This window comes from Crocodylus siamensis, chromosome 4 (genome assembly GCF_052110815.1).
Source record: "Crocodylus siamensis isolate JL-2025a chromosome 4, ASM5211081v1, whole genome shotgun sequence".
NCBI lineage: Eukaryota > Metazoa > Chordata > Crocodylia > Crocodylidae > Crocodylus > Crocodylus siamensis.
Window position 1 is genome coordinate 178,489,720 of NC_143398.1, and position 14,108 is coordinate 178,503,827.

Sequence of the window (14,108 nt, forward strand, 5' to 3'; positions counted from 1 at the left end):
TCCTTGTAACTGTGTGAAGGTGGTTAGCCATGTCAGTCTGGACTCAGGCCAGAGGTAGGGCAGGGTAGCACCTGATTCAGAGAAGCATGAACTCAACCACTAACTTTGTCAGGAACGGATTACAAATAGCTAATAGACAAAGTGCAAAAGTTGGTGCTCAAGAGTGGTTGTTCCTGGGTTCTCTTGGACCAAGAAAATGTTGTGCCATGCAGATGACTTTCTTTGGATGTTCTCAACCCCAGCTCTTAACAGGGGTCAGGGAAAGAACTGTCCACTTCCTGCTTGAAGACTGTGGAGCAGAAGCAGAGTCATATACCATCACCAGTACAGATGACCTGAGACTGCTACAGCTTTTCCACCCTAGCAGGCTGGATTGAAATGGTTAGTGTGAACATTGGCTGAGCATGGCTAGGCATACCCACAGGCATACCCACAGGTTCCATTAGCTGCCTTTCTCACAACACCACTCCTTGGTGTTACTAAATGTCTGCCAGCTGGACCTGCTCATCTAAGTACAGATAGAAAGCACTCCAAAGGCAGACCCTTTCTGGTGCACACCTCGGGCCTTTAGTGACTATTGCAAACAAGCCCCAACATCACATTTTCTGTAACAGCAACCATGCCATGGTCATCCTTTTGGTCCTGTCCAGCCCTTCCCCCAAATCCATCCTGCCAACTGTTGAGCAATTCCTGTAAGAGTCCCCTTAAAGCTTTGTCTCTTCACATGTTGGTGTGACAAAAGCAGTATTTCCATTGTCTTGAGGCTTTCTACGGATGGATACATAATTGGCCCTGGATTAGTACACCATGTCTATAAAGTAAGATTCTCAGGCATGAAAATGCATGGGGGAAGTATATTTTAGGGCAGGAGAGGTGATCTTAAAATTATGGTATTCACTTGAGACTCAAGAAACAGGGGTTGGATTCCCAGCTATGCCACTGTCTGTATGGCCATGGGCAAATCACTAAATTTTTCTGTCCTAATCTCTGCCTGTTAAATAGGAGATAACAGTACATCATCTTCTCCCCCTGCTTCATCTGTCTTACACATTCAGAATGTAAATTCTGCAGGGCTGGGGCTGTCTTCAACCCCACTTCAACATGTATGTATCTTCAACATGTATGTATGTACAGTGCCTAGCAAAATGTGGCCAGTTGTAGTCGTAGTAATTAGGCCAGATCTTGTTCCCATTTAAATCAATGGGGGTTCCCCACCCCCCCCAGTCTTCTTCTCCACTGCTCTCAGCTTCCGAGACAAAAAATTGAAACTATTTCAGGGGGGAGACTAGCCTCAAGGAGCACTGACAACTGCTGGTGTTTGACCACTGGAGTTTGCCCTGGCTCCTCCTCCACCCCCCGAAATGCACACAATTCTGCATAATCTGAATTATTACTGCATCCATTTGATTCTCTTTTTTGACTGTCTCATACACTTAGCCTGATTCCATACTATGTTACTCCATGTTTGTGCTGGGGTAACTCACTGCAATCATTGGTGTTGCGCTGGCTATGTAACAGTAAGGAATTAGTCCCATTGATTGTACTGGGGAGGAGGGGGAGGGGAAGAGAATTAAGATATAAGTAGCTAGGAACTGTCCCAGAATAATCAAAACTCCATGTGAGAGCGACCTGGAAAATAACCCTTTTCCTGCTGACGTTTGGCCTAAAATCAGTTCCAGGGCTGATCCCTTCCCCGCCCGGCCTCTTGCATATATTTGCGTCTAAATCAGCGGAGAAGAAAAAAAGTTTTAAGTAAGTTTGCAGAACAGGCTGGAGGGAGGTCAATGCAGATCGCCTGGCAGAGTTTAATAGGATCAGGTCAGTGTAATCCTGTTTTATCCATTGTAATTCAGGCAGCCAAGGAGACCCCAAACTAGAGGGGAAGGGGCTTTTAAAAGATCAGCGGTCATACCACAAAGCCAGGGGCTGGGGCCATGACAAAAGCAAGAGAGTGGATGAAGTGGCTTGAAATAAATAGATTAGAGTTCTCTATGGCTGAGGCGCAGCAGGAAAAAAGAGCAACTGAGGCCCATGCAGACTCCATTCTCTCGTGCCCAGTTTGCCTTTGCAAGGCGCTTCCTCCTTTCCCATGGCAGGGTTGCACTTTGCAAAGCCTGGCGGGGGGGCGGGGGCAGGGAGGGGGACCAGGCCAGTGTCCCCTCTGCTGCTGGCAGTAAAGAGACCCATGCTAGTGGCTGGGAAGCCCAAGCCATCAGAAAGTGGGAGAGGAGGGAGAAACCTTTGAAGGACTCTTCAAAAGGCAATCCTGAAACGTAGCCGAGGCTCCAAGGCTTGCAGAAAGCTGTGCTGCAGACCCCCCCCCCACTCCATCCCCAGCAGCAGGGAGGGTGGAAGAACACGCAAACGTTTGGGAAAGTGAATGGATGGCACTTACTGCACATCCCAGGAGTTTGGGGGTGGGGGGGCTAGTGCCATGTCAGAGCCTTGCTAGCCCCTGACTGTCCAGCAGGAAGCTACAGGATGAGTGCTGCCTTCAGGCAGAGATCAAACCTGAGGCAAACACTAGACGTGTGCCCAGTTGGATCACAAGCAGGGGGGAGGGGTGACATCTCTCAGTCTCACCTGCCATTCTCTCTCCCTGCCGCTTGGAGTGCAGAACTGCAGGTTGTTTCTAGGCAGATCTAAGCATCCCTCTCACCTTCAGGGCTGTCCTATAGCTGTAATGTACAGGCCTAGTACATTAGTGATGGCAAGTGGCCAGGAAGGCATGCAAACTCTGCTACAGCCCTAGGCAGTCTGGCTTTTGGGTACCACTTCTCTTGGCTCCCTCTGTTCAACCCAGAATGATCTGTTGCAGATTTTTGGGACAGGGAGGTGAGGGCTGATGGCCCCTTTGGAGCCTCTTGTTAGTTGTTGGACGTAAGTCCCCGTCTGTGCCTAAGTCTGAATTTGTGTTCTGGTGTCATTCCCTCCTGGTCACAGCCCATAGTTACTTGGAGTCAGGGATGATCCTGCCTTGAGCCTTTGCTTTGGGTTGGATTTTTAGCCGAAGGCAGGGAGCTGGACTAGATGACCTTATGAAGTCCTTTCCAGCCCTACTTTCCTGTGATCTTACCATCCTGTGCCAGCACCTTTTACCATGGGAAGAGGGTTATGGACTCATGGTAAAATAGAGTGGAAGTGCTCTCAGGAGGTCTTCCAGTCCCTTGCTCTAGGCAGACTTATCCCTGTCAAAACCATCCCAGGCAAATGTTTGTTGATGGGTGGAAGACTGTGCTGTCACCTTTCCACTGGGACACTGCAGCACCCTCCATCCAGGAAGACCTAGATTACCAAAGCTATAGCTCCCTGTAGCAATGCCTAAGAGGGCACTTGGTGACATCTGGCAGATGGCATTCTCCAGTGAGCCCCTCCTCCCCCACATACAGGTCACTAGCACCTTTCCCCCAGGCTTGCAAGCAGCTGTCTCCATGGCCAGCAGCAGTGCCTCTCGAGGTAGCCAGCAGAGCACATTTGAGCTCAGGGCATCCTGCAGCACTCCAAAAGTGATGACACCTCTGTGATGCCACCTTGGCTTTTGTCCTTTTGTGGCCTGGTCACCTGGAAATAGGTCCTGGGAACTGTGGTCCAACCGATGCCCATCCAAATGCCTCTGAATCTAGGTCTGTGCCTAGATTGTCATAGCTGGGAAGCAGGAAGGCAGGTCAAGAACCAAGCACCAGCACTGTGTTGACATGCAGTGAGAAACCCTCCACTTTGAAGGTCTGGGATCTAGCAAAGCTCCAGGGCTCTGCCTCTCCCTGCCAGGACTGTGCCAGACAGTTGGTGTTGAGAAATGTACGGGATCCTTGGAAGGCAGCATGACCTTTAGCACAAGACAGCGAGGTGAAAGTCAACACCGATTGTGTGTGTGTGTGTGTGTGTGTGTGTGTTTCTGAACGGTTAAAATAGGCAATCAATTTTTATGATGTAATTTATAATTCATACAGGTTGTCTTCATACATATGGTGTTGCTTTTGTGTGTCAGTGTTTCAGGTACTTTATTACTGTGACAGTGTGATTTGCATTCATGTTCAGTTACCAGGCTCATATTTCTCTTGTTTACACCGTAAGGGCCGAATATGAAGATTGATCTTGCTGCCTATGGTGGCAACATCCGAGCACAGAAATGGTTGCCTGCGACAGCCCTTGCTATCGGATCACTGGTAAGTGAGTATTTTTAAGCCGTGGGTTTTTTAATCGCCCAGGCTGCAAAAAAAAAAAAAAAAAAGAAAGAAAGAAAAAAGGGGAAAAGATTTGCCAGGCGCGGTTCCTCTTAGGCAAAAAACATCATGTGCTCCCTCGCTTCATTTCAGTGACTGCTGCTCGACCAAATTACTTGGTCTACCTAGAGAGGCATAAACTTTCTCTCGAAACATACTCCAGCTAAGAGGAGCTGGGGACCTGTTCAGATGCTTCTCCAAAGATATATCAGTTGAAAAATAAAGTTAATTTTTGTTCCAATGCAAGTCGTCAGTCATTTTTAGATTCATTGGGGGGGGGGGACAAGCAAATCAGACCCGCAATTGCCAGACTCGCTGCGTTTCTCTCCCTCTTTGTCGGGAAAAGGCTTAAGAATATTAAAGTTCGTCCTGTTTTAATTCTGCTTTGGCTCTGCTAAGGGGGGATTCCTGTCGGGGCGATTACCAGCTGAACAACACGTTTATTTGCAAATGAGCTCAGTCAGACCTTTCTTCCACCCTCTTGCATTGTCCGGGGCGGGGGGGATTTCATCCTCCCTCGCTGCCCCTGATGACAGTCGGAGTACAACACCAACAACGATAATAAATGAATTGTGAAAGCATCATCTTCCCTCTTGCCCCACCTTTACGGGAAGAAAAAATAATAAATCCATCCCGCACCCTCAGTTCCCAGTGGAAGGAAAACAGCCCCACTTTTATCTCCCTCCCCAGCACAAAGGGACTCTTGTAAATTGCAGGATGGCTAAACAAGCTGCCTCCTCCTGACAGAGATCACTGGCAGACCCCTGGGGCAGGAGGGGCAGTTAAAAAGATACAATGCTGAGTATTGCCAATCACAGCTGAAATAATTAAACCAATTAAGTCAATACAAACAGAAACAAGATGGAAGAGAGATCTGACCCTTCCGAGGGGGAGGCGCCTCGGCTCCTTAGAACAGATGTGTTTACCCCAGAGACATATGTGTAGTGGTAAATTGCATGCAATACAGGGCATAGCACGATGAGTTTACAGTGTTACAACACGGGATGATGATCATCGGAGCTATAAAAACAAAAGGGAGGGACGCGGGCAGCCAGGATGCCCTCCCGAAGGCGGCGGCGGCGGGCGGGGGGGGTGTTCAAAGCCCCCCCAAGGCCGAGGACTAAAGAGATGGTTGTGACGCCCACAACGCAGCGTTTGACCCAAGCTGGGCACACGGGCTGGAAAATGGCAGCAGTTTCCGCCGCTCCTCCCGATCCCTGGGGAAATGCTTTGATATCCCCATCACTCTGGGAAGACCACTCTGCCAGTGATACACACCAGGAACGGCCCTTTTCTCCTGCTTTTCTGCCATCAAGTGCACTGGAAGTAGCTAAGTTTCTCCATATTCTCCTCGTCAGCTAAGCTACCGTGGCCAAAAAAAGTGTCTTCCCGGAGGTTTTTTTAGATGCATCATGGGAAGGGCGGGGGGGGGGATTATTGCCTACCAAAATAATCATTCCCCTCGTTGTCCTAATGGGATGATTATAAACGCCAGTAGTGTGTTTAAAATGAATTGTCTGTCTGATTTAAGAGACAGGCGAGTAGGGGAAAATAGCACCGCACAGGGAGATACAAAAATGCCCTTTTAAATAATAATTAGCGGTGAATTTACTTTGCAAATAGTCCAGTGCTTACAATCAAGTGTCAAAGAAAGGGGCAGATGAGGGGCTGGGGGAGCCACAATCCAACTTGGGGCTGTTGCAAGTTGGCCCCCGATTCCTGTCTTACTGCCGAAGCCTTGTAATTATTTGATCTGCAGATGTAAGAGGAATTTATTGTAACAACAAATATAGTGATGTCAAAACCCAACCTTGGATTAAAGCAGGCAGCCGAAGGGGAAGTGTATTAATTTCAAACAGCATCACAGGCCAGTGCCTATTAGGACGAGCTATTCTTCAGGCCCCCCCATCAGAATTAATCATTGGGAGTTAATTTGAAGCTCAGACAAGTTGCTGTTAATTTAGTGCAGGGAGGACGGGATGGAATAAAAAGCTGAGGTGCTGGCCAAGCCTCCTGGGTCTCATTAATCAGCGAGCTGAGACGGCCTGGCTTGATTACAATTTGCAAAAAAATTCATTAGAGCCTGGGCGATTGACAATTTTTCTCTCTGCCTGTGATCTGACTCATTAGGCAGCCAAATGAAAAGCCATGATGGTGGTGATGATGACAGCTATCAGCCCCCCTCACTTGTTTATCTTTTTTTCTTCTGTCCCTGTCTTAGTGGCTTCCACTTCAAGAGCTCCCCCCCCCCACGCTTTTGCTCTCCCTCCTTGTACACTGCCGTTATTTTACTAGGGGACAAAGTGGGGGAAAACTTTGATTAGTAAATAACTTTGCTGAGCGTTTGGCAGCTGCCTGCTTTTCTCGCATTCACTGTCGCGTGTGTCTTTTCCCCTCCCAGCCCCCTTGGCGGAAGATGGGGCAAAGGAACAGCTGTTCGTTCCTAAAATGAAAATCCCTCCCAGCTCCAAAGCGGTGTAAGTGGCTCTAGCGGGCTCAGCGCCTTTTGCCTAGCTCCAAACTTTCTCGACTCACTTGGAGCTTCTATTTCGGCGCCTTCTGGGCAGCAAGCGCTTCCGTTTGCAGAAGAAAGGTTGCATTGTAATGCTGCTCGCATGGTTTAAAATAAATCGAGATTGGGGGTGGGGGGGTACCGCAGTTTGGGCTCTGCCCAGATCCGTCACGGGGGGTTAGGAGTCTGTGCATTTGCTTTCGTTTCTTTTTCCCTTCTCCAGAAGCCGTGGGGAAGTGTCGCGTTTCTCTGCGTCGCTGTGGGCAGCCCCGCGCCCGGCGCCCCGCGTTGCAACGTTCCATGGGTAGAACGTTGGGACACACGAAGGTTCTCTTCGTCTAACAAGTGCAAGTCGGGACTTCCTTTCTGCACCGCCCACCCTTAAACCGCACTAGCTCGTACACCCTCACAGCTGTACCTTATTTCTCTAGTACCTCAGTAGCTATAAATTATTTTCTATGAGGTAGGATTCATTTCAAACCCTCGGTATCAACAGATCCTTAGGGGCGGGGGTGGGACCAGGGCCAGTCATTATCTGCTGTTGCCGAAATGCATAGACTCCTTTCAGTGCCCAAGATTCATACGGGCAATAAATGTGGGCTATCAGTTGCTGTTCCTCTGGATTTTTTTTTAATGCGCCTGGACCGTTTATCAGTCAGTATAAATAATATAGTTGGTGTAGCAAAAGGAGGAAAAAGCCATGTTGATCGCGCCACTTGGAGATATTTGATTTTTTTAAAGAGAGTTTAGAAGGGAAAACACGCATAAGGCACTGTCCTCACAAAGCTTCATTTCCAGACCATTCTAATGCAGTTCAAACCCAGCATTTAAAAAAAAAATGATGAAGTGCAACTGATATAAATTATGTCAATATTGGTATTGACCTTCTGCAACACTTGATTTACTCACTGGAGCTTAAACTAGAAGTCTCATCATTATCTGCATAGCAAATTGCTCCTTGCAGCTCTCCTTAATTATCCACATTCACAGACAGTTGAGGAGCCTAGTACCTTTTTTTTATTATTAGTTGCGGGGGTTGTTTGTTGGAAATTTTATTTTAGTGTATGCAGGAAATGAATGATTTCTTTTAAATTCCTTTTCTTCCTAGCTTGTAAATCGCTTCTGCCCTTGCTACCCAGAGTAGACGCCTCCTAAGTGAGTTGCACGGGGGATTTTGGGGGTGGTCGCTTAAAATTCTCTGGCAGGAAAGGCGTTGAAATGCACGGTAATAATCGAAGTCTGTGGGCAAAGAAGCAAATGGGGCAAGAGCAAGATTATCAAATGTGCATTTCAACGTCACCGATGTGAGTTCAGAGAGACAGGCTGAAACCAAGTGTGTGTCAAGATCTGGTCTCCCAACCCCCTGGTCGTGTGGGGGGGGGGGCAAAGGAAAAACACCTCTTTCCAAGGAGTTCGCTCGTTTGGTCCCTTTAGCAGAATATTGCCCTCTCCACTCCATTGACTGTGTTACATTGTGCTCGTGCCAACCACCGTGGCATAATGGCAACTTCTGAGGGGGACGGGACTTTGCATGTTAAATACCGCTCCAGTCCTGCCAGTTTTTCTCTTGGTTTCAGTTTTCCTTCTTGCTCCTCAGACGGATCAAAGCCAACACGCCCCGATTTAGCCCCGGTAATTTCCTGTGCAGAAGCAGCGCAGCCCGGTGGGTAACAATCCCGAGGCAGCTTCACTTGCAAGAGCAACCTCTGCCTGGATCCCTCTCGCTCGACACTCCCCAGTAACCCTGCACACAGCTATTGGGTAGCGAGAGCAGCCCCAGAAGTGCGTGTGATTTATCCCTCTGTCGGAAGTAAAAGCAAGGCAGTTAATTTCCCGGCTTTTCAGTGCTGGCTGCTTCTAAGGCTCCGGGTAGTTCGCTCTGTGTGTTTAGGTATTTATAGGAACTGGGGGGAGAGGAACTGCCTATTCCTTTCCAATTCAACGTACCCAGCAGCTCACGAAGGGCAACCTTATTCTCTTCTATCAGCTCCCACCTGGCCTTGAGCCTTCAGCCCCAGCCTTTCAGTTGTCAGGCTGAACCACCTCCCCCTCCTTCCCTCCCCTCCTCCCCCCATCGCACCCCTCTCAGCAGCACTGCTGTTTACAGCATGTCGCAAGGCATTTCTTTCCATATCACCCCAGTCATCAGCCTTGTGGCAGGTGCCCTCTCCCCCAGAGGGGAACTTCAGGCAGTATGCTAAATATTTCCTCGTTGACCCTAAACCTGGCTTAAAAAAAAACCAAAAACACACAAAACAAACCCAAAACGAAGGGCCACATCGTTAAAATCTTCCCAGGACACTGGGAACCGTCGAAAATTTGTACAGAATAGTCGTCGGTCGATTGCTTTTTTTGTTTCTTTTTTTTTTGTTTCTTTGTTTTTATTCACAAGACTGAGTTTGCTTTTAAAATTCATAACTTATAATGAAACCAGCTACATTGAAATAAATTAAACACAACAGAGAGGATCGTGCTTTAAAAAAAAACAAAACAAAAAACATGGCTTAATAGAATAAGCAACCAAATCTCGACAGAAAGCCAGGCAAAAAAATAATATATATATTAAAAAATTCACTCAAATGACTGCCACTCAGCCAACCCAAACAACAAAAAAATACTCTTAGTTTTGTTTCATTTTTTTTTTTTTTACCTTCAAAACGGTAAGAAACAAAAACCAAAAGGTGGTTAATATGTACTGCAGTTTGGTGGTGGTGGTTTTCTTCGGGAATGTAAAGACTTGGTGTGCCTAGTCATTTGTCCCATCACAGTCCAAATACTGCAGCCGAGATCCAGCACTGTATGTACAAAGTAGGACAGCATAATAAATATTTGTTGCGTCTCTCTTCGAGGGCCTGGTACTCCCGCTGGGAACCAAAACAGTTTTAAAACCTCTTTATTAATAAATTTTCGCTTTGCTCGATATGTGGCAAGTTTCATATCAAAGTCTTTTTTTTTCTTTTTCTTTCTTTTTTTTTTTTTGCAGTTTACTGTTTAAACCCAATTTCGAAGCTTTTGATCCAGAACTTTTGGATCTGAGAAGGGGGAGGGCGGGGGGGAGGGAAACGGATCAGGGTCTGGCTTGTTCCAGTTGTTGATGCTGACTTCTGATGGCAAATCTGCTGACATGGACGGGAATGGGTACCACGATCTTGGGGTTTCTGGAGGGCTCTCCTGTCTTGGAGTTGGCGTTGCCTGCTTTCACCCTTTTCCACTTGGCTCTTCTGTTCTGGAACCAGATTTTGACCTGCACTTCACTGAGTTTGAGGGCATGGGCGATCTGAGATCTCTCTGTCAGAGACAGGTACTTTTTGCAATGAAATTCCTTTTCCAACTCCAGCAGCTGCTCGCTAGTAAAGGCTGTTCTCCTCCTCCTGTTTTTGCCCGTGGACGTGGTGTTGTTGGAGGAGTTTGTGCTCTGGGGGTTCTCTTCCAGCGCGTTGCCAGAGTCCTCTTCTTTGTGCGCCGCCTGGCTGGTGATGTTGTCGTCCGAGCTGTAATCGAGATCGCTGTCCATGGAGAAACTTTCCTCCTTGCCTTTCGGGTCGTCCTCCGCTTTCGAGTCCTCTTTCCCTTGCGCCCGGACAGCCCCCACTGCAAGGAACCAGAGGCACCTCGTTACACAGCGCGGCCACGGGCCCCTCCAGCCCGGCCCCGGGGATCGCGCGCGGCTGCCGGCAGGGAGGCCCCGGCTTCGCGGTGCGAGGGAAGGGGAGCAAATGGCACCCGGGGGGGGGGCATTTTCTGCCCGGCCGGGTCTCTGCGGGGCTCTCTCTTCCCCCGATGAGCATTTGCAACCCTTCACAGGCCGGCATCTGCTCCCGACCCCTGTGGCGGGGGGACGCGTCTTCTCGCTTTCCACCGAGCACCAGGCGGAGGGGCCCGGGAGACGGGCTGCGGCTGGGAAGCGCGCTCCCAACTTTCCTTCCCGACCCGGGGCGGGAGCAGCTGGACGTGGCCGGCCGCGATCTCAGCCCGAGCTGCCGGTCCCCGGGGTCGCTGATTTAAGTTCCCAGCCTGGGGAGGGAGGAGTCCTGGCTTGCCCGGGTCCCGTGGGTCCCTTCCGATATAAGGGGGGGAGGAAAGAGAGAGGTTCGGCTAGCAGGGAGCACTAGAGCAGTGCCCCCCCCCCATTTTTGGCTGGGCTGGGGCAGGAGCCCGGAGCCAGCCCACCCCAGATCCCGGCGCCCAGAGGGAAGCGGCGCCGCCGGGAGCCCCCGAGGGGGCGGCTGAGCAGCACCGTCCCGTCCCGTCCCGTCCCGGAGCCCGCGGACTCACCGAGCGACGCCTGCACGGCGTCCGCGGCGGAGAAGGCGAGCAGGGCGCCGTCCTTGCCCAGGAAGGGCTTCCCGTCCTCGCCGTCCGGCGGCCCCCCGTCGCCTTTGTCGAAGCCGCCCTGCAGCGCCGGGCCCGCGAACTTCCTGGCCGCCTCCTGGTGCTGCGGCGAGGCCGAGAAGCCGCCGGGCAGCGTGGCCATGAGCGCCATGCCCTGCGCCAGGCTGGAGCAGAAGCCGCCGGGCAGGCTGGGGATCTGGTGGTGCGGGTGCGCGGGGGGCAGCGCGGGCTGCGGCAGCGCGGGCGGCGGCGGCGGCGGCGGCAGCACCACGGGCCGGTAGGGCATGAACATGGGGTAGCCCGTGTAGACGAAGTGGCCCGGGCTGGGCGGGGGGGGGCTGCCGATGAGCGAGTCGATGCTGAAGGCCGTGCTGCTTCCCAAGGGGCGCTGCATCATCATGAGCGAGGGCGGGAAGGCCGCGCTCATGCAGGCTGCGGCCGGGGGCAGGCACACGAGGAGCACGGCCGCGGCCGCGGCGCCCGGGCTCGGCTCGCACCCGGCCGCTCCCCAGCGCGGCGCCAGGTCCGCCCCGCCTCAGCGCCCCGCACGGCCCATGGGCGGCACCGGCACCGGCACCGGCACCGGCACGGGAGCGGGGATGCAGCCCGGCCACGCGTGGCCCCAACCCGACCCGGCCCGGCCCGGCCCGTCCCTGCCGCCGCGCGCTGGGCTCCGCCGGGCGCCGCCAGCACCTTTAAATCGCGCTCGTCTTTCTCATTCACATTTTGCCCCGCTCCGAACCTTCCCCGCCTCACGTGGGCGCCGGCCCGCGCCCCCATTGGCCCAGCGAGAGGGGGCGGGGCTGGGACACCGGGGGTGTGCGCGGGGGGGGCGGCCTGGCCCCGCCCACGCAGCCTCCGGCGGGAGCGGGCGCGGGCCGGGGGGGCCGGGGGCAGCGGGCAGGGGGCGCAGAGCCATTAGCGCTTCCAAGGGCCCTTCTCAGCCATTCACGTGCGGCGGATCAAAGGGGGGAAGGGGTGTGGGATGCGGACACTCGGCTCCGCGGGTCTGGGCTTGAGCCCGCCCAGGGTCCCGGCCTGTGCGCTTGTTCCGCGGGAGAGATCGGACGTGCCCCGGCATTCGTGTATGTGTGTGTGTGTGGTGTGTGTGTCTATGTGGGGGGTGTATTTGTGTCTATGTGGGGGGTGTATTTGTGTATGTACGTGTGGGGGGGGTTGTGTCTGTGTGGTGGGGGTGTTAGTGTACGTGGGGGGTGTATTTGCGTGTGTCTGTGTGTGCGGGGCCGTGCGCCCCCCCTCCCATCCCCGCTGCCGATCCCTCCCGGATCTCTGCGAGCCGAAGCGCCCCCTCCACCCCCCCGGCAGGGACAGGGAGGGGGCTGCTCCGCCGGAGCCTCCCCGCCGCCCGCCGCCACGACAGCCCGGCCAGGTCCCCGGGTCCTTGGAGGGGGCTCGGAGGAGCCGCGGCGCTTTGTTGGCAGGGGAAGCCCCGGCTGGCCGGGAGCCGCGCTCGCCTCCGCCGGCCTGGACGAGCCGCCCGGGGGCTGCGCCGGAGCCGCCTGCGTCTCTGCTGCGTGTGAACTCGGGGTGAAACGTGCCGGCTCCCGCCGGAGCCCCGGCTTGGGGAGGGGGACCCGAGCGGCGGCAGGAATCTGCCCCGAGGGTCCCTGGGCTGCACAGGGCCGGGCCGAGGGGCCGCCGGGGATCGTTTTGTAACAGTCCCCGCGCTGAAAGCTGCTCGTTTGGTTGTTGGGGAGGGGGGACTGTAACCTCTAAAGAATAAAGAGGGGGAGGGGGGCTGCTACCCTGGGAATGGGACAGGCACGTTTCATGGGAATAGAAAGACAAATCGATAGTTATGAACGGATCGATGCCTCTGCAAGCGCGCCTGTCCTCTCCTCCCTCCCAGCCCCGCCACGACTAGCTCCGTTCAGTCTCACTAACAGCAAAGGGGGGGGGGCATCCTCCAGCCCGGCGGTGATGCCGGGGACTCCGCCGCACTCAGTCCTGAAAAGGGGGGGGGGCAGTGCAAGTTTGAGAGCCGGCCGGGAAGTGCGGCTGAGGGGCTCCGTGGCAGAGCCCGTGCCCGTGCCCGTGCAGAGGTGCCGAGCCGGACTGTGCGGGCAGCAGTCACCCCCGGGAGCGCCGCTCCGAGGCACCCGGCGGCCTGTGAGCCGGGAGGCAGGGCGCCGCGGGCCGGGAATCGGGCCCTCCTGCCAGGGCCGCCGGCTCCGGAGCGGTCCCTGCCGAGCCGCAGCCCTCCCGCAACCTGGCCCGGCTTGCTCCGGGCTCTGCTCTCGGACCCACGCACACTGCCAGCCCGTGGCGCGGACGCGGCGAGCGCTGGCGGCTTCCGACATGCAGACCGCGAGGATCCCCACTCGCGAGACAAAGCCGCGCACGGCTGTCGTGACAGCGGGCTCGGGGCCCCCGCGACGCGGGCCGGTCCCGCCGCGGGGCTGGCGGGCTGCGCTCCAGCTCGGCTCGCCAGGCCACCGCCAATCCCTGCAATTACCTCCCCGTTTTGGATAATTTGATGCCATGTTATTTGCATCTATAAATCGCCAAGGGAAGTATTGGCTGCAGAGGGCTTGTTTTATTAGGGATTCCGGCGTGATCCCATGAATGGGAGTCCTTATTTACCGGCGTGCTTCCCTTCCTCCCCCCCAGCGCAATAGTCATATTTTCTCATCTAATGTTTAACTGCTTAGAAAACGACTGTTCGTGTCATAAAAGTATCCCTGAGTTTTGTGGTGATTAACAAGATCGATCCCAGACACCTTAAACTATCTGCAATGCGTTTCAAGCTTCGGGACTGCAGACACTAAAACCCTTTTACAGGTTTTAGTCTGCTTTTTGTAGAGATTTATGACCCGCATACGACAGGTACATCATCTACCTATCTATCTCTCTATCTTTTTCTCTTCCTTTCTCTATATCTTTCCTAATCTTTTTATTTCTCTATTTCTCCTCCCTTCATTTACTCATTAGCAGAGGGCCCCAGTCTCCTTCCTCTCATGCCCTATGTGCAAGTTGCATATATGCCTTTGCAGTTGGGATCACGCGAAGAAAAGCGTGTC

The 14,108-nt window shown here is 53.4% G+C and overlaps 1 protein-coding gene across 1 annotated transcript; it reads right to left on the minus strand.

The window, feature by feature from the left end:
* Positions 1-9,109: 9,109 nt before the first annotated feature.
* On the minus strand, positions 9,110-11,793 carry GBX2 (gastrulation brain homeobox 2). Its single transcript, XM_090041233.1, has 2 exons — positions 11,011-11,793; positions 9,110-10,326 (listed from the first exon to the last, which is right to left on the minus strand). The coding sequence occupies exons 1-2, from the start codon at positions 11,492-11,494 to the stop codon at positions 9,803-9,805; spliced, it is 1,008 nt and encodes a 335-aa protein (XP_089897359.1). The 5' UTR covers positions 11,495-11,793; the 3' UTR covers positions 9,110-9,802.
* Between the last annotated feature and the right edge of the window lie 2,315 nt (positions 11,794-14,108).

Bases quoted from the DNA above. Each gene is read 5' to 3' on its own strand.
- GBX2 (XM_090041233.1), bottom strand. From the start codon at position 11,494: ATGAGCGCGGCCTTCCCGCCCTCGCTCATGATGATGCAGCGCCCCTTG. The intron at 10,327-11,010 runs GTGAGTCCGCGG...GGTTCCTTGCAG, and splicing joins CGCCGTGCAGGCGTCGCTCG to TGGGGGCTGTCCGGGCGCAA.